The sequence below is a fragment of the Sus scrofa genome, chromosome 5 (genome assembly GCF_054392235.1).
Source record: "Sus scrofa isolate SSC_HxYL_T2T_F1_AM1 chromosome 5, Sscrofa_HxYL_maternal_Yorkshire_Landrace_v2.0, whole genome shotgun sequence".
Taxonomy (NCBI): Eukaryota; Metazoa; Chordata; class Mammalia; order Artiodactyla; family Suidae; genus Sus; species Sus scrofa.
In genome coordinates, this window is record NC_139387.1 from 17,502,810 (window position 1) to 17,530,247 (window position 27,438).

At 39.0% G+C, this 27,438-nt stretch overlaps 1 protein-coding gene across 3 annotated transcripts in view; it reads left to right on the top strand.

Moving 5' to 3' along the window:
* SPATS2 (spermatogenesis associated serine rich 2) overlaps positions 1-27,438 on the top strand; it is a 137,323-nt gene that overhangs the window by 83,534 nt on the left and 26,351 nt on the right. For all 3 annotated transcript variants that reach the window (XR_014803175.1, XM_021091602.2, XM_013988258.3), the window contains exons 3-6: positions 4,923-5,002; positions 11,816-11,924; positions 14,005-14,054; positions 26,164-26,425. Coding sequence is in view for 2 of the 3 variants with exons in the window: in XM_021091602.2 (XP_020947261.1) it covers positions 4,923-5,002; positions 11,816-11,924; positions 14,005-14,054; positions 26,164-26,425 (501 nt within the window). In the remaining variant the exon portion in view is untranslated. The remainder of the gene's footprint in view (positions 1-4,922; positions 5,003-11,815; positions 11,925-14,004; positions 14,055-26,163; positions 26,426-27,438) is intronic.

Sequence of the window (27,438 nt, forward strand, 5' to 3'; positions counted from 1 at the left end):
TTGGGCCACCCTGCAGCATATGGAGTTCCTAGACCAGGGATCAGACCCCAGCTACAGTTGCAGCCTATGCTGCATGTGCAGCAATGGCAGATCCTTAACCCACTGTGCCAGGCTGGGGATCAAACCTGTGTCCTAGTGATGTGGAGATGCTGCCAGTCTCATTGTGCCACAGCAGCAACACCCCCATATATATATATATATGTAAAATTTTTATGTATATATAATTTTTTTCCATTATGATCTTTTCCAGGAGATTGGATATAGTTCCCTGTGCTATACAGTAGGACTTTATTTTCTACCCATTATAAATGTAATAAGCTGCATCCATTAACCCCAAACTCCCAGTCCATCCCACTCCCTCTCCTCTCCCTGTTGGCAATCACAAGTCTGGTTTTTTGTTTCTTTGTTTGTTTTTTCTTTTTTCCTTCTTTTTACAGCTACACCTGTGGCATATGGAAGTTCCCAGGCTAGGGGTTGAATCAGAGCTGCAGCTGCCAGCCTACGCCACATCCACAGCAAAGCCAGATCTGAGCTATGTCTGCAGCCTATAACACAGCCACACCAACACCAGATCCTAGGCGCATTTGTACACTGCAAATTGTGGCAATGCCAGATCCTTAATCCGCTGAGCAAGGCCAGGGATTGAACCCACATCCTCATGGACACTGTTAAGTTCTTTACCTGCTGTGCCACAATGGGAACTCCCACAAATTTGTTTTCCTTGTCCATGAGTCTGTTTCTATTTTGTAAATAGGTTCCTTTGTGTCATATTTTAGATTCCACATATAAGTGATATCATACAGTATTTGTTCTCTTTATGGCTTACTTCACTTAGCATGAGAATCTCTAGTTGCATCCACATTGCTGCAAATGGGAGCATTCCGTTCCTTTTTTATGGCTGAGTAGTATTCCATTGTGTATATATACCAAATCTTGTTAATCTGTTCATCTGCTGATGGACGTTAAGGTTGTTTCCATGTCTTGGCTGCTGTGAATAGTGCTGCAATGAACATATGGGTGCTTGTATTTTTTTGAATTATAATTTTGCCTGGATATATGCCCAGGAGTGGGATTGCTGGATCATATGGTAGTTCCATATTTAGTTTTCTGAGGTACCTCCATACTGTTTTCCATAGTAGTTGTACCAACTTAACATTCCTACAAGCAGTGTAGAAGGTTCCCTTTTCTCCACACCCTCTCCAGTATTTGTTATTTGTAGACTTACTAATGATAGCCATTAATGATAGCATTATAAATAGTACCTCATTGTAGTTTTGATTTGCATTTTTCTGATAATTAGTGATATTGAGCATCGTTTCATGTGCCTACTGGCCATCCATATGTCTTCTCTGGAGAAATGTCTATTTAGACCTTTTGCTCATTTTTTGATTGGGTGGTTTGCTTTTTGCTATTGTTTATATATTTTGGAGATTAGGCCCTTGTTGGTCACATCATTTGCAACTATTTTTTCCCCATTCCGTAGGTTGTCTTTTTGGTTTTTTTTAATGGTTTCCTTTGCTGTGGAAAATGCTTGTAAGTTCGATTAAGTCCCATTTGCTGATTTTCGTTATTTTTCTTGCCTTGGGAGACTGACCTAAGAAAATATTTGTATGGTTTATGTCAGAGAATGTTTTGCCTGTGTTCTCTTCTAGGAGTTTTATGGTGTCATATCTCTTGTTTAAGTCTTTAAGCTATTCTGAGTTTATTTTTGTGTGTGGGGTAAGGGTGTGTTTTAGTTTCATTGATTTGCATGCAGCTGTCCAGTTTTGCCAGCATCAGTTACTGAAGAGACTTTTTCCCATTTTCCATTCTTGCTTCCTTTGTGGAAGATTAGTTGACCATAAACATCTGGGTTTATTTCTGGGCTCTCTGTTCTGTTCCATTGATCCATATGTCTGTTTTTGTACCAATACCACATTGTTTTGATTACTGTAGCTTTGTAATACTGTCTGAAGTCTGGGAGAGTTATGTCTCCTGCTTTGTTTTTTCCCCTCAGGATTGCTTTAGAATAATTTGATAGGGATCTCATTAAATCTGTAGATTGCTTTGGGTCATATGTTTTTTGTTTTTGTTTTTTGTCTTTTTGCCTTCTCTAAGGCCGCTCCTGCGGCATATGGAGGTTCCCAGGCTAGGGGTCACATCGGAGCTGTAGCCTCCGGCCTATGCCAGAGCCACAGCAACATAGGATCCGAGCCGCATCTGCGACCTACACCACAGCTCACGGCAACGCCGGATCCTTAACTCACTGAGGGAGGCCAGGGATCGAACCCGCAACCTCATGGTTCCTAGTCAGATTCGTTAACCAGAGCCATGACGTGAACTCCCATATATTTTTTTATATTAAGGGACAACTATACTTTTAATAGTCACGTTATATCACCAGGATAACCTAAAGCAGTTCTGAGAAAGTTGCTGGATAGCATTTTCTGTAGGATTTTTGTCTGTATGTACTGTGCCTCTTCCCAATTAATAAAGATAATTGGGAATTAACCATATTATGTAGTCATCCAAAAAACTCAGGCTTTAAACACTGAGTTTGTGTAAATGCAACCTGATTTTTCATTTGGGTAGCAATCTCAAAACTGCCAGTATTACAGAGGTCAAATCGAAGTGAATTCATGGTTCAGTGGTAATTGGCAAGCGCAGTTTCTCTTAGAATGACATAGGCTCTGTTCACATCCTCTTTTCCACTGTAGCGCCAAAATATTGTTCCCATTCTAATCGCAAATTATCACTCTTCCACAGCAGCTACGAGGTATTTGAAAACAGGATAAAGACTGAGCTGTAAAAAAGGCTTTAGTTAAAACACATCTGTAATAATAGTAAAATATCTGGAAAGTGTACTAGAATATTACTTATTTTTCATACCCCTATCTTATTCTGTTCAGGGTGCCATAACAAAATACCACAGCCTAGGCAGCTTATAAACAAGAAAAATTTACTTCTTACAGTTCTGAAGGCTGGAAATCTGAGATCAGAGTGCCACCCTGGTCTGGTGAGGGCCTCTTCCAGGTTGCCAGCTTCTCATTGTGTCCTCACCTGGTGGCAGGGACTAGAGAAGGGCTCTGTGGAGCCTTTTTTTATTTTATTTTAGTTTAGTTTAGTTTAGTTTTATTGGAGTATAGTTGATTTACAATGTTGTGATAATTTCTGCTGCACAGGTGCACACATCCATTCTTTTTCAGATTCTTTTCCCACACAGACCATCACAGGACATTGGGTAAAGTTCCCCGTGCTATACAGCAGGTCCCCGTTGGCCAGTCATTCCATATGCCACAGTGTGAATATGCCAATCCCAACCCCCCAGCCCATTTCCCCCCCCCCCCCCCGCCGACATGTCCCCTTTGGTCACCATAAGTTTGTCCTCAAGACAAACTTACAAGACAGACAAGAGTCTGTTTCTGTTCTGCAAACAAGCCCATTTATATCCTTATTCTAGATTTGTAGAATCTTTTTTATAAGAGCACTGATCCCATTCCTGAGGACTCACTCTCCCAAAGGCCCCACCTACTTATATTATCACTTTAGGTTTCAAAATATGAATTTGAAGGGGGGGAGGGGACACAAACATTCAGACCACAGCAACCCCTTTTCTCAAAATTTCCCCTTTTACTTGCTTTGTTGAAACTCCAACCCCTAAGCCACTCCGAAGTATGGTGCATTGGATCTGCACTGTTGATACCACTTGGGAGTAAAAATCTCAGGCTACTGAATCAGAACCTACATTTTAACCTGCGATTCCCCAGATGATAAGTATAGACATCAGCATTTGAGGAGCACTCTAAACATTTTCCAGGATTGTGTCTTGTTAGACTAAGACAAAATTGTCAAGTATTAAAGCTGAAGTAGTTTGCTGATCACATAGTCACAGATAAAGAAACTGATTAAATTTGCAGAGAGCCTTTCTTTGTAAGAGCAGGGAAGCCAGACTCTGTTCTCTCATTACTGACACTGAACTGCGTTTTCCCATTTTGTGCTGGTAAGGTAAACTCAGGGACATTGCTTCATCAGGCGTTATATCAGGAACATAAACGCGAGTGTATTCAAGGAGTCCTTAGTCTAAGAACTTGATGTGTATGGCGTGGTCTAGAAGATGGAAAGTGTATGAGCTGTTGTTATTAATGTTACAGAAGCTCTCATTCTCACGTTTTCAGGTTTGTTAGTGTTCAATTTTACTTTGAGCCGTTTATTTGCAACATTTTTAGAGGACCTCTTAAATTAATTAGTGGGTTAAGGATCCGGCAGTTGCCATGAGCTGTGGCGTAAGTTGCAGATGTGGTTCAGATCCCTCATTGCTGTGGCTGTGCTGTAGGCCAGCAGCTACAGCTCCAATTTGACCTCTAGCCTGGGAACCTCTGTAAGCCATGGGTGTGGCCCTAAAAAGCAAAAAAAAAGATAGTTAACAGAGATATTAACGGTTACTGGACAGTCTAATATAGTTGATGTATTTAGTGTTTTTCTCAAGCTGTGACAGTTTCTATTAAAATGTAATTTTACAGGAGTTCCCTTTGTGGCGCAGTGGTTAACGAATCCAACTAGGAACCATGAGGTTGCAGGTTCGATCCCTGGCCTTGCTCAGTGGGTTAAAGATCCGGTGTTGCCGTGAGCTGTGGTGTAGGTTTCAGACGTGGCTCGGATCTCACGTTCCTGTGGCCTTGGCGTAACCCAGTGGCTACAGCTTCGATTTGACCCCTAGCCTGGGAAACTCCATATGCCACGGGAACAGCTCAAGAAAAGGCAAAAAGACAAAAAAAAAAAAAAAAATTGTTGTCTGTGTGATAGAATTTGCTAAAGAGCAACTAAGTTCTTATTAACTGCTTATGGAAGAAAAGAAGCTAGTATTGGCCCTTGCATTTGGGGGAATGGATTACCTGTTAGTTTTGGACCATATCAAATATATTTTTTCCTTTTCATTCTTTCAGATTCATCAGGATTCATTTTTGATTTGCAGTCCAATACTGTACTGGCCCAGGGAGGAACTTTTGAGAACATGAAAGAGAAGGTATGACTAGTTACTGTGGATAGGGAACTTGAATGTCTTGTTACAATATTTAGGCACTAATAAAATTAGCAGCTACACAAACTCATTAAGAAAGTAAAAAATTTAGGAGCAAAACTGTATGAATGCCACTGGACATCAGAGAGTAGCTACCATGAAGTTTTTGAGGAATCAGAGCCTATGAAGTACAAACACAATTTTTTTTGCATATATCCACATACATTATTTGTTCTAAATTCTCTGGAAGACATCTTAATATTTATATGATAATATTTTTATGGCTAAGTGTATAGCTCATTAAGGAACAATCTGAGTAGGATCTTCCTTTTCATTTGAAGATTTTTTTTTTTTTATTCTTAGGGCCACATCTGCAGCATAGGGAAGTTCCCAGACTAGGGGTCGAATTGAAGCTGCAGCTACACCACAGCACAGCAACACAGGATCTGAGCCCAGTCTGCAACCTACACCACAGCTCATGGCAACGGTGGATCCTTAACCCACTGAGCAAGGTAATGAACTCGACTAGTATCCATGAGGTTGCGAGTTCCTGGCCTTGGATTGAACTCGCAACCTCATGGATACTAGTCGAGTTCATTACCACTGAGCTACAATGGGAACTCCCTGAAGAAGATTTTTAAGTTCAGGAGACTTTGGAGCAAGAGGAGAAATAGATTTTCTAAGTAACATACCTTTGGAAGAAAACCAGATTGTTTTTAGTAATATAACCCTTAATGAGATATTTTGAGAAAAACATTAAAAGCTTTCTGTGTGTTCTCTGTCTTATTTTTGAAAGTATATTGTGGGTTATGGGGTTGTAGGTATTTACTGGTTTAATAATATAAATACTTTCACATTTTATCTTATTTGTTTTTTTAAGGCCGCACCTGTGGCATGTGAAAGTTCCTGGACTAGGGATCGAATTGGCGCTACAGCTGAGACCTTTGCCACAGCCACAGCAACACTGGATCTGAGCTGCATCTGCAACCTATGGCACAACTTGCAGCAATGTTGGATCCTTAATCCACTGAGCGAGGCCAGGGATCGAACTTGCATCCTCATGGACACTCTGTTATTAACCCACTGAACCACAATGGGAATTCCTACTTTCATAGTTTAAGTGACCAGAATCTTACCTTTAACATTGTGATCTGGAAGTTTTGCCTTAAGCCCATTTCCTTTTTTTTTTTTTGCTCATCTCAAAAATGTATATTACAAATTAGTCCTCTTTGGATTATAGATTATATATCTTCCCGCATGTATTGTTTTAAACTATCATTGATCAGTTAAGCCTGAAACGTAAAAAGCACAAAATGATATGAAAGCAAGTATACTAAAAAAGATAGGTTCTAATACGGACTCTGCTTATTACTAGAATAAGATACTTCTCTTCATTTATAAAAGGGCTTCATTTCCAAGCAGTATGGGTGACTAGATACCCTGAAGACATTCCTAATATAAAATGCCCAGAAATACAGAATGAAAAATAACATGTATCATTTTATATACACAGCTGAACCCAAGAAGTAAGGAAAATCCCTAGGGGCCAAAAATACAGAAGGAACTAAAAACCAGGTTAAGCCTGAGCTAGGTTGCTCTCATGTGTTTTGCCAGTCTCAGTAACAAATGAGTTTTACTACACAAGGCCCTACATCTACCTGTCCTGGGTTAGGTATTGGAACTGAGATCTTATATAAAGTTGAGATCCTAAAAATATTTCACCTTTAGGGAAAAGTAAATTAGAATAAATCTTCCCACTGACTTTTGAACACAGTATTAATTTTTTTTTTTTTTTTTTTTTTTTTTTTTTGGTTTGTTTGCTTTTTGGGGCTGTACCCATGGCATATGGTAGTTTCCAGGTTAGGGGTTGAATTGGAGCTATAGCTGCCAGCCTACATCACAGCCATAGCAATGCAGGATCCGAGCCAAGTCTGCGATCTATACCATGGCTCATGGCAACGCCAGATCCCGCAGCCACTGAGCGAGGCCAGGGATTGAACCCACATCCTCGTGGATACAGTCGAATTCATTTCTGCTGCTCCACAACAGAAACTCCCGAACACAATATTCTCTCTCTTTTTTTTTTTTTGTCTTTTCGCCTTTTCTAGGGCTGCTCCCATGGCATATGGAGGTTCCCAGGCTAGGGGTTGCATCGGAGCTGTAGCCACCGGCCTACGCCAGAGCCACAGCAACCCGGGATCTGAGCCGTGTCTACAACCTACACCACAGGTCACGGCAACACCGGATCCTTAACCCACTGAGCAAGGCCAAGGACTGAACCCGCAACCTCATGGTTCCTAGTCAGATTCGTTAACCATTGCGCCACAACGGGAACTCCCCGAACACAGTATTCTTATTGTACATGTTTAGAGGGATATATTTAAGAATTAAAAATAAATCAAATTTTATTCATTAGTAGTAATATTATATTGTTTTGTTAGTAATATTATGAATATTACAGAATAAAATAAGTCAATAAATAAGTTAATGTTTTTAGGAACTAAAACTTTTTTTTTTTTTAAGCAAGCAAAGTTTTTATTAAAGGAAAGCAGATAGCTCCCAAGGTTACTGGGAGGGGAGAGAAGAGCCCCCCCTTTCTCTGTTGTCCTATAGGGGTTTTTATTCCTTGAAGTTGCTGGGGGTACCACCGTGGGGTCCAGAGAGACGTGGTCTTCTCCCATTGGTTTTGCTTAGTTACCTCTATCAGTCCTTGTCCAGTAGGTTCCTAGGGGTGGAAATGTCCTGTAAGTCTCATAGTTTCTTTGTCCTTTTCGTCCCATAAACTGAGTCACAGGGGATTAGAGATTAATGTCCATCTGGGCGTAGGTGCACTCCCTATAGTAAACAAAGCCTGTGGGGCTGTTACTCCCTGGAGCCCTTAAGCCGCAAGTGTTAATCAATGGCCATATCAAAGAATGCACTGAAGCCCGTGCTCCTACACTGACTACCTGAGTTAATATTCTGCCTCAATCCCCTCTCTAGAGTTGGAGAGTCTAACTACGGGGGTGGGGGGGTGACAACCGCCCTGACTGCTTCCTGCTGAAAAGGGGCGTTGTTAGGAGAAAGCAGTTAGGTCTCCACTCGTGGGACGGTCGAGTAGGCTTCGATATATTACTTCGATATATTACATTGGGTACTCCTTCCATCACCATTTGAAGATTGATAGCTTTTAATTGGGATGCAATGAAATGAGAAATACAATTAATTATACAGGGTTTGAATTAAAGGATCAAGATCATGATGATGGCTGTGGTGATGAAATATTTTCACCAGGAGGAGGAGGTCATCCAGTTCCAGAGGGCAGCTGCAAAAACTGGAGCTGGATATGGCATCCCATGAATCTGCTGCTGGAGATCTTGTGAGCGCAGATGTATTGGATGGGATCCCGGACGAGCCCCCGAAAAGATGCTGCCAGAAAATACCAGAATCCGGGGAACTAAAAGTTTTAGGGAAAAGAGATACATACTTAAAACCACTTAAGAAAAAGCCTTTAAATATTATATTTGAACTGATGATGTCAGTATGCACTTATGTTATAAAAAGCAAAATTTCCTAGCTCTAGCCACTGAAAGGACTTAGAAAGAATGACACTCCAGTAGCAATAAACATACCTAGCTCTTAGATCTTAGTTTCTAACTAATCTGGTCTTCTTGAAGAAATAACCGATTTCACATTGTGCATTCAATAAGATGAGAAATGAAAATTTTAAGGATTGGAAATGAAAAAAAAATACTGCAGTTATTTGTAAGTAATGCAATTATCTACATCGAATAACCAAGAAAGGAACAAATTATAATGAAGTCATGAAAATAACTGGATATAAAATTGATATATAAAAATGAAAATAGAATATGCAATTATTGTAAAGTATATATTTTTAATCTCAAAAGACATAAAATAGGAGTTCCCGTTGTAGCACAGCGGAAACGAATCTGACTAGGAACCATGAGGTTGTGGGTTCTATCCCTGGTCTCGCTCAGTGGGTTAAGGATCCGGCGTTGCCCTGAACTGTGGTGTAGGTTGCAGACTCTGCTTGCATCCTGACTTGCTGTGGCTGTGACGTAGACTGGCAGCTACAGCTCTGATTTGACCCCTAGCCTGGGAACCTCCAAATGCTGCGGGTGTGGCCCTAAAAAGTAAAAAGAAAAAAGAACAAAAGAAAAAGATATACCTTAGGAATAAGAGACAGAATTGATATATCTGTCCTAAAGGGCAGTTTGGCACTTCTCTTTCTTTTTTTTTTTTTTTTTTTGCTTTTTAGGGCCACACTGCAGCATATGGAGGTTCCCAGGCTAGGGGTCTAATCAGAGTTGTAGCTGCTGACTTACTCCACAGCTCATGGCAACACCGGATCCTTAACTCACTGAGTGAGGCCAGGGATCAAACCTGCAACCTCATGGTTCCTAATTGTTTCTGCTGTGTCATCAAGGGAACGCTCCAGTTTGGCATTTCTAATGAATTTATAGATGCCCTACTATTTAGGAATTCTGTAGTGTTTATATACAATAGAGACAGCCTTTCTCTGTTCACAGAAGGCCCAATTTTTTTTTTCACAATTTCCTAAGCATTGTTACAGGCACTGAATGTTCAGCACTAGGAAGCATAGGAATGTTTATTTTGGCATTTCTCATAATAGCCAAATATTGGAAAGAATAATAAGTGTTCATGTCAACAGGAGAATAAGTTGGTTATATTCATTCATGAGAATAAGTTGGCTATATTCATTCATTGGAAATGCCATGTAGCAGTTAAAATAAATGAGTAAGATGAATTTATCAACATGAAAAAAAATTAAAAAAAATAATGTTACAAGAAAAAAGCAAATTGAATATAGACATGTAGGATATGAAAATATTTATGTAATACAAAGTAGTAGGTGTTACCTCTGGCCACATACATCATAAAAGTACAAAAACGTGTATCGAAATAGCACCAAGTTCAGGTAGGAGATCTATGTGGAGAGGAGGGAAATGGGACTTAGGAGAGACTTCAGGAGCACTTCAGTTGCCCGTATTTTATTTTATTAAACTTGCTGTCACGTAGTGATTGTTCACCGTGTTTTATATGCCTGAAATCATTTGTAATAATTTACATTATCTTTATAGCATTATTATGCAATTAAATGATATGAAGTAAATGTTTCGAAAAATGCCAGTCAAAAATCTTAAGTTGTTGGCGGTGGTTCATTAAACTTTACCTCTTTCTACGGTTTGCTAAAAATGAGAAATTGTTGATGCTAAACTAATACCTGATACCTAAATGAAACCACCCTTTCTTGAAATAAAATCTAGCAGAAATCTTCTGTTTATAGAAATGTTCTGCTTTTCTAAGTTTTGAAATTAATTTTTCTTGTGCCGTTATCACTCATCTGTTAGTCATTCCAAGGGAGATGGTTGTATATACCCTCACTGACACTAAAGACTGATACATATACAACTTCAGATGTGATAAATTCATTTGAGTAATAAAAAAATAAATATACAAACAGCTCATGCTGCTCTACATAACAAAAATCACCTCAATTAAAAAATGGGTAGGGAGTTCCCGTCGTGGCGCAGTGGTTAACGAATCCGACTAGGAACCATGAGGTTGCGGGTTCGGTCCCTGCCCTTGCTCAGTGGGTTAACGATCCGGCGTTGCCGTGAGCTGTGGTGTAGGTTGCAGATGCGGCTTGGATCCCGAGTTGCTGTGTCTCTGGCGTAGGCTGGTGGCTACAGCTCCGATTCGACCCCTAGCCTGGGAACCTCCATAGGCCATGGGAGGTGGCCCTAGAAACGGCAAAAAGACCAAATAAATAAATAGAAATGAAAATTAAAATAAATAAATAAATAAATAAAATAAAATAAATGGGTAGATATAAATAGATGTTTCTTAAAAAATACAATCAAAAAGCACATGAATAGATGCTCAACATCACTAATTATTAGAGAAATGAAAATCAAAACTACTATAAGGTCAGAATGACCAACATCAAAAATAATAAAAACGGTGAATGCGGGAGAGGGTAGAGAAAAGGGAAGCCTCCCACACTGTTGGAGGGCATATACATTGGTACAACCACTGTGGAAAACAGTAAAAACAGAGCTACCATTTGATCCAGCAGTCACACTCCTGGGCATGCCGGTGGAGAAAACAGTAATTGGAGATACATGCACCCCGATGTTCATTGCAGGACATTTACAGTAGATAAGACAAATAAGCTAAATGTCCATTGACAGAGGAAGGGATAAGAAGATGTGGTGCACATGTACAATGGAATAGTACTTAGCCATTAAAAGAATGAAATAATACCATTTGAAGCAATATGGATGGAACTAGAGATTATCATACTAAGTCAAGTTAGAGAAAGATATCAGATATCGTTTATATGTGGAATCTAAAAAAATGATAAAAATAAATTTATTTACAAAACAGAAATTGACTCACAGCCTTCAAAAACAAATTTAGGGTTACTATAGGAGACAGGTGTGAAGGAGGGATGGAGAGTGTGGGACTGGCATACGCACACTGTTGTATGGCTGGTCAATGGGAAGCTGCTGTATAACACAGGGAACTCTAACCTATATTTTGTAATAACCTATATGGGAAAAGAATCTGAAAATAATGGACATGTGTATATATATAACTGAATCACTTTGTTGCACAGCAGAATTTACCACATTTTAAATCAAATGTAATTAAATAAAACTTTTAAAAATTAAAAAAAGACTGATATAGCTTGTTAAAAATGAAACATTACTCTGTTAGTGTCTGTAATAGACCTCAGTTTCCAACTGACCTACTGATATTAGAATTAAATGACCTTGTCTTCTTTTTCAGATTAATGCAGTGCGTGCAATAGTTCCCAATAAGAGCAACAATGAAATTATCCTGGTTTTGCAGCACTTTGATAATTGTGTGGATAAAACCGTACAAGCATTCATGGAAGGTAATCCTGGTTCAGTTTTTTTTAATGAGTTCATATTTGTTCCAATAGAAGTTGCTTCAGACTTCCACAGCCCTCATTCAGCAATCTGTTGTTTCATAGATGATATAATAGGCCCCATGATAACATAGCATGTCACGCCATTTTTAAAAGGTACCTCTTAAAGCTTCCTTTTTCAGCCTTAGAAATAATTCATTTATAAGCTATATGATATCTAGAATAAGAGATAAGCTAAGACACCATCCTTTTACTTAGAATGTTCTCTAACAGTAGTTAAGAAGAAATTAGGTGGCTAATAGTATAAGGGACTTGATCGGAGTTGAGATGAATAAGAATTTAAGAAACAATGACAGGAGTGGGTTAAGAATCCGATTGAGGAGTTCCTGTCGTGGCGCAGTGGTTAACGAATCCAACTAGGAGCCATGAGGTTGCAGGTTCGGTCCCTGCCCTTGCTCAGTGGGCGATCCGGCGTTGCCGTGAGCTGTGGTGTAGGTTGCAGACGCGGCTCGGATCCCGAGTTGCTGTGGCTCTGGCGTAGGCCGGTGGCTACAGCTCCGATTCAACCCCTAGCCTGGGAACCTCCATATGCCGCGGTAGCGGCCCAAAGAAATAGCAAAAAGACAAAAAAACAAACAAACAAAAAAAAGAATCTGATTGAAGTGGGTCGGGTTGCTGTAGTGGGTTTAAGGATCCGGCATTGCCACAGCTATGGCTCGGATTCATTGCCTGGCCTGGGAACTTCTATATGCTGCAAGTGTGGCCATTAAATCAAAAAAATAAAAAAAAGAAGAAATAATGACAAAGCAGCAGTCCAGTGGCTTAGCCACAGATGGCAGATTTAGGGACTCAACGTTCTTTTACCATTTAGGGACTCAACGTTCAATACCATTTAGTTTGGCTCTGGCAAGTGATTCAAATGTATAGGTTTGCATTTCCTTATCTAACATAACAGAAGAATGGCAGGCGAAGCCACGCCTTCTGATTTCTAGGGTTGAGGAGTGTTTTACAAAGTTCTTTGAACATAATTTGTTTGGGAAGAACTTTGCCTAAAGCTATTGCATCATTGAACACTAACAGCAGCCTCAGAATAGGTCTCCCTGTTTCTTTTTTTCTGAATTTGCCAGTATAAACAGGACTAAATACTGTAAGTTTTTTTCATCATCATCTGTTTTCTTATGATGTTAGAATTTGGGTCTAGGCTACTGTGCACTTTTCTCTAAAACAATGTAGCTGAGGTGGTGTGCAGTCTTCTGGAGGAGAGAGGATGCCTGCCGTGGGCCGAAACCAGTCATCTTTATATTTGGTTGAAGCTGTGTAAACAAAAGAATCTTCAAAATGGTCAGGCTACATTCATCTCTTCTTGGAAGAATTTACTGAGGAAATTAAATAGACAAGGGAAAGAGTTCCTGTCGTGGCTCAGTGGTAACGAATCCGACTAGAATCCATGAGGATGTGGGTTTGAACCCTGGCCTTGCTCAGCGGGTTAAGGATCCAGCATTGCCGTGAGCTGTGGTGTAGGTCTCAGGCTTGGCTCAGATCCCATGTTGTTGTGGCTGTGGTGGAGGCTGGCAGCTGCAGCTCTGATTCGACCCCTAGCCTAGGAACTTCCATAAGTGCAGGTGCGGCCCTGAAAAGCAAAAGAAAAAAAATGGAGAAGGGGACTCTAAATGGGCAGATAGTCAAAAAGCTGAGAATGATATGATTATCTCATTCTGTTCGCTCAGAGACTTGATCCTTAACTTTTTTTTTTTTTCTTTTAAATAGCCACACCTTAGTCATATGGAAGTTCCTGGACCAGGGATTGAATCTGAGCTGCAGCTGCAAGCTGTGCCACAGCTTCACCTGGCCACAGCTTTTAATCCACTGTGCCAGGCCAGGAAATCAAACCCATGCCTCCACAGCGACTCAAGCCACTGAAGTCAGATTCTTAACCCACCTCGCCACAGTGTTAACTCTGAGCCTTAATTTCTCCTGTTAGGAACTTTGGAGATTCTCCAGAAATAACAAAATGCAGGGACACTTAGTTTCCGCTTGAGTATGCATCTGGTAGGAGAAAAAAATCTGTAATTCATTTTTCTTACAGGTAGTGCCAGTGAAGTACTCAAAGAATGGACAGTAACAGGCAAGAAAAAGGTAAAAATAACTACATTTAGAAGCATTATGTTAATATTTGTATTATTTAAAAAATTTAGGTTCTTCAAAATTTTTGAAAGATTTACATGTGCATTTTCAATTTACCTGGTTAAGAAAAGTTTTCTTGTGTGACACTGAAACACAGCTCTGTACACCGAGTCCCACATCATCTCCTCCATGTGATTTTAGATGGGAGCGGTACGACTGCCTTGGTGCAGTTGCTGAGGGCGTATTAACATCAGGCAGGAATAAAACAAGAGCGCATGTCAAGGACAGCAGAGCTTCTCTAGTCTAGTCTAGTGGTTTTCAACATCATTCATGTCACAGATCCGGTAAAATAGATTTTTATGTCACACCACTTGTGTTGTAGTAACTGATACTAATGAACTTTGGCTTAAAGCCTAAAGGGGGCTTTGCTGCTACTCGCTATGCCACGCGGTCTGATGGCCCCGTTCAGGGAGGTGGAAGGTACTTGGGCTCTGGAGTCAGTCAAAACTGGACTTATATCCCGTTCCACTACTTACTGGCTTTGTTTCCTGGGAATATTGTTTGCTTATCTCTAAATTAGGAGAATAATATGAACAAGTACATGTACTTAATACAATGTCTAACTGTTAGTGCTCTTATCTATGTAAAACTTAAACGCTCTCCCCAAAGGATTCTGGGTGGTCTTAAAATGCTTCCCATAGCTCTTTGCTGTATATCTACTTCCTTTAGTAAAGGATTTACTAAAAATACTAAAAGTATGAATTTATTCAGATATCTCTATGAAATCTCTTTGGGGTCTATATTAGGTTAGTGTTGGAGTTCTGGAGTGCTTTCTTGATGACTCTAAATCGCTTCACTAGGAGTTCTGTTAAGTTTTGATTAAACCGGGCTTGGCCCCAATAATGCTTGAGAATTTTTCGTAAGAACTTAATACTACTACAGATTCCCCTGAACCTCTCCATGCTTGTAGCTTTGAATATTTGCTTGACTTCTTCCCATTGCTTTCATCCAACATAAGTAGCTGTGTTAATAAACTGGAGAACACCAGTTTATTAAGTTATTAGACTAAGATAATAAGTTATTAGTGATGTAAGGTATGCATAAAGCTGGAAAAGTATGTGTTGGAAACACATTAGTTTCTTTAAATTTGGAGAAAGAAAATTGGCTTCAGATGGCAGTCTCAAATACCCAAATCCAATCTGATTAACTGTTAGGATTAGTTTAAAGGATGTGACCATGAACAGTTACTGGGATGAGTATTAGATATTATACACATAGGACGGGAATATGAAAACCTTGCCAGTTCATGTGGTAGAAAGTACTTAAGAGAAAGAAAGATGAGAGCTGTGGAGAGGAAAAGATTATGTCTGGAGGTCCAGTAGTCTTCCTGTTAGGGTTACAAAAAGAGTTTGGGGAAAATTGATTCAGTCCTGTCAGTCTAGGCTTAGAAATAGAATTAAGTATTGCTAGCAGCGTTGTGGGCTGACAAAATAAAAGGTAAAGGATTTTTTTGTTTTAATTTTACTATTTGCATAGGTAATATATTCATGTGACTCAAAATGCAAAGCTATAAAAGTTAATACACTCAGACATCTTTATCCCATCCCTATGCCCCAGCTGTTTGGTTCCGCACCCCAGAAGCGAACTATATTATCAATTTCTTATGTATCTTCCAGGATATTTTATGCATGTATAAACAAATATGAATATATATTCTCCTCTTTGCTTGCTCTTTTTCATGTAATATATCTTGGAACTTATTCTTTGTTGTTATATAAAGAGCTTTCCTTTTTATTTATTTATTTATTTATTTATTTTGCTTTTTTAGGGCCACATCACAGCATATGGAAGTTCCCAGGCTAGGGGTCTAATCGGAGCTACAGCTGCCAGCCTATACCACAGCCACAGCAACTCGGGATCCGAGCCATGTCTGTGATCTACGCCACAGCTCATAGCAGCGCCAGATCCTTAACCCACTGAGCGAGGCCAGGGATTGAACCCACAACCTCATGGTTCCTAGTCGGATTTGTTTCCACTGCACCATGACGGGAACAATCCTGTTGTTTTTTTTTTTAACGGCTGTGTAGTCATCCTACTGTTTAGACGTACCGTAACTTACTTAGCCATTCTTTTATTGGTCAACATTTGGGTTGTTGACAGTCCTTTGCTATTATTACCAATACTTTAGTGAATAACCTTGTACATATATCATTTTGCATGTGTTAGTATCACCCAAGATAAATTCATAGAAATGGAATTGCTGGGTTCAAGTGTATATGTATTTGTAATTTTGGTAAGTATTACCAGATTGCCATAGAGAGTACCACTTTGTACTTCCACAATTGATGTATGAGAATGCATTTCTTTGCTTTCTTCTTTTTCACTAAGGGCCGCACCCACAGCATATGTTAGTTCCCAGGCTAGGGGTCCAATTAGAGCTGCAGCTGTTGACCTAAGCCACAGCCTCAGCAACGCCAGATCCAAGCCATGTCTGTGACCTACACCACAGCTCACAGCAATGCCGGATCCTTAACCCACTGAGCAGCACGTCCTCATGGATTCTTAGTTGGGTTCATTACCACTGAGCTACAACGGGAACTCTGAGAATACCTTTTTACACTTTCAACCGTATCAGTCCGAACAGTGTTATCAGACATTTTGAACTTTACTAATCCAATAGCTGGAAAATGATGTTGTAGTGCAGCTTTTTTTCCAAATGTTTTTTACTGTGGTCAAACATATATAAAATTTACCATCTTAAAACATTACAGAACTCTTTTTTGGGGGGATGGGGTGGGGAAGTTCATCCTAAGTCAACATCTGGACTAATTTGCCCATGAAAGGTTTATATTTTACTTCTTTTTTTTTTTTTAAATGAGGTATAATTGACAAACATTAGTTTGAGGTGTACAACATAATGATTCAATATTTGTGCGTATTGTGATGTGTGTATGTGTGAAATGATCACCACAGTAAGTCTAGTTGACATTCCTCATCATACATGGTATCAAAACAATTTTTTTTCTTATGATGAGAAATCTTAAGATCTACTCTCTTAGCATCTTTCAAATATGCATCTCCAGAACTCCTTTCATCTTATAAAATTGAAACTCTTTGCTTATTAAAAAGTAATTCTCATTCCCCCCTCCCTTCAGCCCCTGGCAACCACCATTCTCCTTTCTGTCTCTAAGATTTTGACTACTCTAAGTACCTCATGTAAGTGAAATAATACAGTAATTGTCTTTTTGTGACTAGCTTGTTTCAGTTAGTATAATTTCTCAAGTTTCATCCATGTTGTGACATATTACAGAATTTCTTTTAAGGCTGAATAATATTCCGTTTTATGTACACACTGCATTTTGCTTATCCACTCATCCATTGATGGACACTTGGGTTGCCTCCACATTTTAGCTGTTATCAATAAATGGACATACAAAAATGTCTTTGAGACCCTGTTTTCAGTTCCTTTGGGTATGTATCCAGAAGTGGCATTGCTGGGTCGATATGATGTTTCTTTCTTTTTTTTTTTTTTTGGTCTTTTTGCCATTTCTTGGGCCGCTCCCGTGGCATATGGAGGTTCCCAGGCTAGGGGTCTAATCAGAGCTGTAGCCACCGGCCTACGCCAGAGCCACAGCAATGCGGGATCCGAGCCGCGTCTGCAACCTACACCACAGCTCACAACAACGCCGGATCGTTAACCCACTGAGCAAGGCCAGGGACCAAACCCGCAACCTCATGGTTCCTAGTTGGATTCTTTAACCACTGCGCCACGATGGGAACTTCTCTACTGTTTTTTTAGGAACTATCATATTATTTTCCACAGCAGCTGTACCATTATGTATACCTACCAGTAGTGCACAAATGTTCCAGTTTATCAACATTCTCTCCAGCACTTGTTTCTGTTTTTTTTTTTCTTTCTTTCTTTTTTGCCTTTTTAGGGACACACCCATGGCATATGGAGGTTCCCAGGCTGGGGTCAAATTGGAGCTGTAGTTGCCAACCTACACACTACGCGGATCTGAGCCGAGTCTGCAGCCTACACCACAGCTCTCTGCAATGCCACATCCAAAACCCACTGAGCAAGACCAGGCTTTGAACCTACATCTTCATGGATCCTAGTTGGGTTTGGGAGCCACGGTGGGAACTCCCATTTTTCTCTTTTATTCTGATAGCAGCTGTCCTCATGAGTATGAAGTGATGTTTCATTGTAGTTTTGATTTGCATTTCCTCATAATTAGTGATGTTGAACATTTTCATGTGTTTGTTGACCATTTGTGTTATCTTCTTCAGAGAAATGCCTATTCAAGTCCTTTGCCCATTTTTTAATCAGGTGGTTTATTTGTTGTTGTTGAGTTTTAAGAGTTCTCTATTTATTCTGGATATTTGTCTCTTACCAGGTATATGATTTGCAAATATTTTCCCACATTTTGTGGGTTGTCTTTTTGTCGTTAAGTCCAATTTGTATTTTTTTCTGTGCCTTTGATATCATATCCAATAAATCATTACCAAATTCAGTGTTGTAAAGCTTTTGTCCTATATTTTCTTCCAACAGTTTTATTGTTTTAGGACTTACACTTAGGTGTTTGATCCATTTTGAGTGAGTTTTTGTATAATGTGTTAGGTAAGGGTCCAGCTTTATTCTTTTGTATGTACATATATTCCAGTTTTCCCCACACAATTTTTTGAAAAGACTGTTCTTTCCCCATTGAATGGTCTTTGGTATCCCTGTCAAAAATCATTTAGCTGGGGAGTTCCCACTGTGGCACAGCAAGTTAAGTATCTGGTGTTGTCTCTGAGTGGCATGGGTTCAATCCCTGGCTTGAAACAGTGGTTTAAGGATCCATTGTTGCCACAGCTGTGGCATAGGTCACAGTAGCACCTTGGATTCAATCCTCAGCCTGGGAACTTCCATATGCCAGGAGTATGGCAAAAAAAAAAAAAAAAAAAAAAAAAATCATTTAGCTGTACATGTGAGAGTTTATTTCTGGGCTGTCTTATTCTATTCCATTGGTCAATATGTCTGTCTTTATGCCAGTACCCACTGTTTTAATTACTGTGGCTTTGTAGTAAGTTTTAAAAGGTATGTAAATCTTCCAGTTTTGTTTCTCTTTTTAAAGATTGTTTTGGTCCCTGAGGTTCCATGTGAATTTTAGGATGGGTTTTGCTATTTCTGCAAAAAATATCATTGGGATTTTGAAATGGATTGCATTGAATCTGTAGATCACTTTGGGTAGTATTGACTTTTTAATAATAAGTCTTCCAACACATGACATGAAATGTGTTTCTATTTATCTATCTCTTCTTTAATTCTATCAGCAGTGTTTTATAGTTTTCATTGTACAAGTCTTTCACCTCCTTGGTTAATTCCTAAGTATTTTATTTATGATGATGCTATTTTAAATTGAATTGTCTTCTAATTTTCTTTTCAGATTGTTTGTTCATGTCTAGAAGTACAACTGATTTTTGACTATTGATTTTGTGTCCTGCTACTTTTCTGATTATTAGTTCTAACAGTTTTGTGTGTGTGCCATCTTTGGAGTTTTCTACATATAAGATCATAGCATCTATAAACAGATATTTTGCTTTTTCCTTTTCAGCTTAGATGCCTGTTTATTTCATTTTTCTTTCCTCGTTGCCCTGTCCAGAACTTTCAGTACTATGTTGAATAAGTAGCAAAAGTGAGCATCCTTACCTTGTTCCTGATCTTTGAGGGAAAGCTCTATTCTTTAACCATTTGTACACTATGGGTTTTTCTTTTCCTTCTTTCTGTCTTTCTTTGTTTCTTTTGTTTTTGTTTTCTTGACATTTTAGGGCCATATCTTCAGCATATGGAAATTCCAAAGCTAGAGGTTGAATCAGAGCTGCAGCTGCTGGCTTTGCCACAGCCACAGCCACAGCCACGCAGGATCCAAACAACGTCTGCGACCCACACCACAGCTCACGGCAGCGCTGGATCCTGAACCCTTATAGATACTAGTCGGGTTCATTTCTGCTGAACCACAACAGGAACTCCTATATAATCCTTTTAATGTGCTGCTGAATTTAGTTTAGTGCTTTTTTTTTTTTTTTTTTTTTTTTTGGTCTGTCGCCTTTTTAGGGCCGCACCCTTGGCATATGGAGGTTCCCAGGCTAGGGGTCTAATCAGAGCTGTTGCTGGCAGCCTGCCCCAGAGCCACGGCAGTGTCAGATCTGAACCATATCTGTGACCTACACCACAGCTCATGGCAACGCCAGATCCTTAACCCACTGAGCAAGGCCAGGGATCGAACCTGCAACCTCATGATTCCTAGTTGGATTCGTTTCCACTTTGCCAAGATGGGAACTCTAGTTTGGTGCCATCTTGTTGAGAATTTCTCATCAATATTCATAAGGGATATTGTTTTGTATTTTTCATGTAGCATCTTTGACTGCCTAAGTATCAGGGTAATGCTGATTTCATAGAATGAGTTAGATAATGTCCCCTTCTCTTCATTTTGTTTTTTTTCTTCTGAGAATTGGTATTAATTTTCTGTGAGTGTTTGGTAGAATTCAGTAGTGAAGCCATTGGGTCCAGGGCTTTTCTTTGTCTGAAAGATTTTTGATTACTGACTCAGTCTCCTTATTACTTAGATTTTGTATTTCTTCATGATTTAGTCTTGGTAAGTTTTGTATTTCTAGGAATTTTAACATTTCATTTAGGTCATTCATTTTGTTGGTGTACAATTGTTCATAGTACTCTCTTATCCTTTTTTATCTAAGTAGAATTGGTAGTAATGTCCCCACTTTTCTTTGTTATTTTAATAAGTTGAGTCTTCTCTCTTTTCTTAGTCCATCTAGCTAAGTTTGTCAATTTTGTTGATCTTTTTGAAGAACCAGCTTTTGATTTCATTGATTTTTCTCTGTTGCCTTTCTATTCTGTATTTCATTTATCTCTGCTCTAATCTTTATTATTTTCTTCCTTCTGACAGGATTGAATTTAGTTTGTTCTTAAGCTGTAAAGTTAAACTGCTAACTTGGTATCTTTTTTTAAACGTAATGTAAATTTCTTCCTTAGCACTGCTTTTAAGTTTTGGTATATTGTATTTTCATTTTCATTTATCTCTAAGTATTTCTTTCTTTTTTTTTCTTTTCTTTTTTCTTTCTTTTTTTTTTTTTTTGTCCTTTTGTCTTTTTGCCATTTCTTGGGCCACTCCCGTGGCATATGGAGGTTCCCAGGCTAGGGGTCGAATAGGAGCTGTAGCCACCGGCCTACGCCAGGGCCACAGCAACGCGGGATCCGAGCCACGTCTGCGACCTACTCCACAGCTCACAGCAATGCCGGATCCTTAACCCACTGAGCAAGGGCAGGGATCGAACCCGCAACCTCATTATTTACAAATGTGTTGTTTAATTTTCCCAGTATCATAGATTTTCCAGTTTTCCTTCTGCTATTGTTTCCTAACTTTATCTCATTGTATTACACTTTGTATGGTACCTATCTATTGAGACTTCGTTTGTGGCCTAACATGTTGTCTATCCTGGAAAATGTCCCACGTGCACTTGAGAGGAACATATATTCTTTGTTGTTACATAGAGTGTTCTATATATGTTTATTGGTCTATCGTATTTTTTGTTGTTTTGTTTTGTTTTGTTAGGGCCACACCCGCATTTTATGAAGGTTCCCAGGCTAGGCGTCAAATCATACCTGTAGCTGCTGGCTTACGCCACAGCAATGTGGGATCTGAGCCACGTCTGAGACCTACACCACAGCTCGAGGCAACACCAGATCATTAACCCACTGAGTGAGGCCAGGGATCGAACCTGCATCCTCATGGATACTGGTCCAGTTCATTAACCGCTGAGCCATGACAGGAACTCCTATTTTATTGTTTAAATCCTTGATTTCTTTACTTATCTTCTAGTTGTTCTGTCCATTATTGTGAGTGGGGTGTTGACATCTCCAGGTATCATTGTGGAATTGTCTGTCTCTTCCTTCAAATCTGTCAGTTTTTGCTCCATGGTTTTTTTTTTTTTTTTTGGCTATACCTGTGGCATGTGGAAGTTCCCAGGCCAGGGATCAAACCCATGCCACAGCAGTTGCAGTGACAACACCAGATCTTTAACCCAATGTGCCACATGGGAATTCCATTTGTTCCATATATATATATATATATAACCACCATATATATATATATATATATATATATATATATATATATATATATATATATATTTTTTTTTTTTTTTTTTTTTTTTTGTCCTTTGTAGGGCTGCATCCATGGCATGTGGAGGTGCCCAGGCTAGGGGTCTAATCAGAGCTGTTGCTGCCGGCCTATGTCAGAGCCACAGCAACACCAGATCCAAGCTGCATCTGCAACCTACACAGCTCACAGCAATGCTGGACCCTTAACCCGCTGAGCAAGGTCAGGGATTGAACTTGCAACCTCACGGTTCCTAGTCGGATTCATTTCCACTGTGCCACAACAGGAACTCCATGCTCCATATATTTTGATGGGCTGTCGTTAGATGCATAAATGTTTCTAATTGTTAAATCTTCTTTCAGTATTTAACCTTTTATTAATGTATGCTGTCCTTCTTGGTCTCTTATAAGCTTTTAAAATTTAAGTGTATTTTTGTCTGATATTAGTGCAACCATCCCTGCTTTCTTTTAGTTGCTATTTGCATGGAATATATTTTTCCATTCTTTCACTTTCAGTCTATTTGTGAATCTCTTGTAGATAGCATATAGTTGGATCATGTATATTTATCCATTCTAAAATCTAGGTCTTTTGATTGTAGAATTTAATCCATTTACATTTAAAGTAATGACCGATAAGGAAGGATTGGCCATGCTGTTTGTTTTCAATATTTTTAGATTTTTTTAATCCCTTATTTCTTATGTTCCTGTAATTTTTTGTGTTAAATCAATTTTTGTAGTGAAATGTTTAAATTCCTTTCTCATTTCCTTTTGTGTATATGGTGTAGCTATTTTCTTTATGGTTACCATGGGGATTCCATTTAAGATCAGAAGTTATAATACTAATTGAAATTTGACCAGCTTAACTTCAGTAACTTACAAAAATTCTGCTCCTTGATAGCTCCATCCCCACCCTTTTCAGTTGTTGATGTCACAAAATTGCATCTTTATGTATTGTGTGCCGCAAAGTATAAGCTAATAATTCTTTTAAATGCATTAGTCTCTTAAATTATGTAGAAAACAACATCTGGAGATACAAACCAAAGTTGCAGTAATACTAGCTTTTAGGCTATTAGTTGTTGGGTTGTCGTTGTCGTCGTTGTTGTTTTGATGTATTAGTCTTTTAAATCCTGTAGAAAACAAAACATATATTTACAAACCATTGTTATAATACCAGCATTTGTAATTGCTCATGTATTTACCTTTATTAAGTTCTTTATTTCTCCATATGCCTTCAGATTAACACCTACTGTTCTTTCATTTCACGTTGCAGGATTCCCTTGAATATTTCTTACAGGGCAGGTCTGGTGGTTAGGAACTCCCTCAGCTTTTGTTTACCTGGGAATGTCTTAAATTCTCCCTCAATTTTGAAAGACAGTTGTACCAGATAGAGGATTCTTGGTTGACAGTTTTTTCTTTTAGTGCTTTGAATATATGTGCCTACTGCCTTCTGGCCTCCACAGTTTCTGATGAGAAATCTACTAAAAATCTCATTGATGATCTCTTGTGTGTGCTGAGTAGATTCTCTCTTGCTGCTTTCAAGATTCTCTTTGGGAGTTCCTGCTGTGGTTCAGTGGGTTAAGAGTCTGACTGCAGCAGCATGGGTCACTGCAGAGGCACAGGATCTATCCTGGCCTAGTACAGTGGGTTAAAGGATCTGGTGTAGGTAAAGCTTCAGCGTAGGTAATAGCTGTGGCTCAGATTCAGTCCCCATATGACCCAGGAACTTCCATATGCCTGGGGTGCAATCATTTAAAGAAAAAAAAAAGATTCTTTGTCAATCATTCTTTGATTATAAGGTGTCTCACTGTTTCTTGGAGTTCGTTATGCTTCCTGGGTGTTTATATTCATGCCTTTCATCAAATTTGGGAAGTTTTCAGCTGTTATTTCTTCAAACATTCTTTATTGCCCCTTTCCCTCTTCTCCTTCCCCAACTTAACACGATGCATATGTTGGTTTGCTTGATGGAGACACGCAGACCCCTTAGGCTCTGTTCACTTTTCTTCAGTCTTTTTTCTTTCTCTTCCTCAGCCTCATAATTTCCATTGTCATATCTTCAGATTCACTGATTCTTTAAAATTTAAGTTATTGTACTTTTCAGCTCCAGCATTTCTTTTTTAATTTCTTTTTAGGTTTTCTATCTCTTTATTCTTATTTCCATTTAGTTAATACTTTGATTTTTCAGGTTTCATTATATCTCCCTTTAGGTCTTTGAGCATCTTTTTTTTTTTTTTTTCTTTTTCTTTCTTTCTTCCCCCTTTTCTTTCTTTTTTTCATTTTTGGCCACCCACACAGCATATATAAGTTTCTAAACCAGGGATCAGATCCACGCCAGGGCTGCAACCTACACCACGGCTGCAGCAACTCTGGCTAGCAATCAAACTGGCACCTCCACAGAGATGAGTCAGATCATTAACCCACTGCACCACAGTGGGAACTCCTCTTTGAGCATATTTGTTTTAAAGTTTTTAGTATATCTCTCAACAGGTCTTTTTCAGGGACAGTTTCTGTTGGTTTATTTTTTTCCTTTGAATTGGCCATACTTTCTTGCTTCTTTATATTTTGATTTTTTGTTAAAAATGAGACATTTGAGGAGTTCCCACTGTGGTGCAGTGGGATCCACAGTGTCTTGGGAGTGCTGGGATCCAGGTTCAATCCCTGGCCCGGCACAGTGGGTTAAGGATCTGGCATTGCCACAGTTGCAGCTTAGGTCGCAACTGTGGCTCACATCTGATCCCTGGCCTGGGAATTCCATATGCTGTGGGAAGGCCAAAAAATAATAATAATAATAATAAAAGAAGACTAGACATCTTATTCTAACAATGTGATAATTCTAGAAATCAGATTCTTCCCCTTTCTCCAGGTTTACTGTTTTTTGTTATTATTATATTTTAAAATTGTTGTCAGCTATCTCTGTACCAAAGGTCAGCCTAAGGTATAAACTTAAGGTCTTCTCAGGTTTTTTCTAAACTTTTCCCTGGGTGTGCATGGCTATTTTCAGAATTTTCCCATATGTGCATTTGTTTTTGAATGACCTACCTAGTCTTTGATGTCTGGCTCCCAAAAGAGATGAATAAGGCAAAATGAAAGAGGAGGAAGGGCACTACCCCTTTAATTCCCCTGAAAGTCACTTCAGCCAGAGGGGGAGGGGCTTACAACAATGAGAAGAGGTGCAACAGTAGTGGCTGCCTGTCTCTTTGTCTGTACTTTTGTAATCAAAAGCAGCAGTCGGTGATCACAGCACAGATTCCACATATTTGGAGGATAGAGTCCTTTTTGCTTACCCTGGTTCCAGCAAGCTGTGTGCCAGCTGCACCAAGAACAGGTGCACAGCTGCCTGTTCCCTACTGGAGGTAGGGGGTGGGTAGCTGCTTCTGTGCTCAGAACTGAAGTTGACTAAAATTAACCATAATTTACCATCCAAGTCTTCTCTTTGAAATTACAAGCCTTGAGTAGACTCCAGGGTTCCAAAATAGTTAGACAGATTCTGCCAGTGTAATTGTTGTCTAGGTGGAGAGACAGATTTCTGATGCAGAATTCTTTGTGGTACAGATTTAATTTATGTCTTTATTAGACTGAAGTTTCACTTCATTCCATATGTTTATATCCTACACTGGTTTTTCTATTGGGGTATTGTTTTATTTTTTGTTAGCTCTCTCTCTGTATATTTAGTTCTTTGTGTATATTACCCATATTTGTTTCACATTTTGTAGTTTATGTGTTAATCTTTCTTATGGTGGGTTTTGCCATGCATTAATATTTTATATTTATGTGTTTGAGTTTATCCATAGTATTTTACACAGTTATTTCAGTCAGTGGTTCAACATACACAAAAATGTGTTAAGTTTCTATAAGAGCAAATGAGAAATTGGTAACATTGGTTGCCTTTGGGTGGCTCCAGTTACCTCTATGGTTGTGGGGGTCTTCTTCTTCTCTTTTTTTTTTTCAAATCTTTACTAATATTAGAACAAAAAGAAGAAAAGCAAACCAAAACCTGCAGCACAACCAAGTAACAGTATCCCAGATTCCAATAAATCGGTTCCCACTCAAGAGGAGCAGTCTGCACCATCCTCAGAGAAAGGTGGTATTAATGGTTACCACGTCAACGGTGCCATCAATGACACTGAGTCAGTGGACTCACTCAGTGAAGGTATGGAGACACTTTCAGTAGATGCCAGAGAATTGGAGGATCCTGAGTCTGCCACACCTGATGTGCTGACTAGAACAGGTGAGTATATTTATTAACAGGTCTTTGAAAAGTTGCGTTCTATTGAAAAATACTGAGGCTTCCTGGTTGAGAAAGCAATCAATAAATGAAATCTGGATTAGTCTTTTACTTTTTGGTTTTCGTTACCTCTTGTGAAAGAGTCACATTTTGTAATTGTCAAAGGCTAAAAATATATAATTTTTATTCCATTGTCTCATATTTTAATTTTAGTGCAAATCAGCCTTGTGAAAATCTGACTGAAAATCTCAACACAGTGAGGAATATATATTCATAACTGTAATCTCAGAGCTTTCATTGAAAGTAGACTGTTTTTATAGTCCCACATTTGGTTTCTACTAAAGAATTAAGATTAGTGTTAATTGTAAATTCAGATTATCTTGTACATTTTGTTTGTTTCATTAACCATTTTGATGAGTGCTGGGAAGATATTAGAAGTATCTTTTTAAAAATAGGCTTCTTCAGTACTTGTTTATTAATCTATTTCCCTTTGTTGCTGCTGGCTTTGTAAATGTAATACCAATTTTAAAATTATGCTGTACTCTTGGAGTTCCTGTTGTGGCTCAGTGGGTTAAGAACCCAACGTTGTCTCTGTAAGGATGTGGGTTCAATCCCTGGCCCCAGCGGGTTAAGGAACCAGCATTGCCGAAAGCTGCATTATAGGTTGCAGATATGGCTTGGTATAGATTGCAGACATGGCTTGGATCTAGTGTTGCTGTGGCTGTGGTATAAGCCAACAGCTGCAGCTCTGATTCGATGCCTAGCACTTCCATATGCTGCAGATGTGGCTGTAAAAAGAAAAAAATTCTGAAAAGAATTATGCTGTACTCTTCAAATCATGCTGTATTCCTCAGATGTTCTCTTATTGATTAGTATGCACATACAAAGAGAAAAATATGGCACCTACATTGATCTCAGACAAACCAAAGATAGTCAATGGCTTCCATTTCCTTCTGAGCTTGTTCTCCTCTCGTTTCCTAACTCTTGCCCCCCCCCTTTTTTTTCCCTTAAAACTT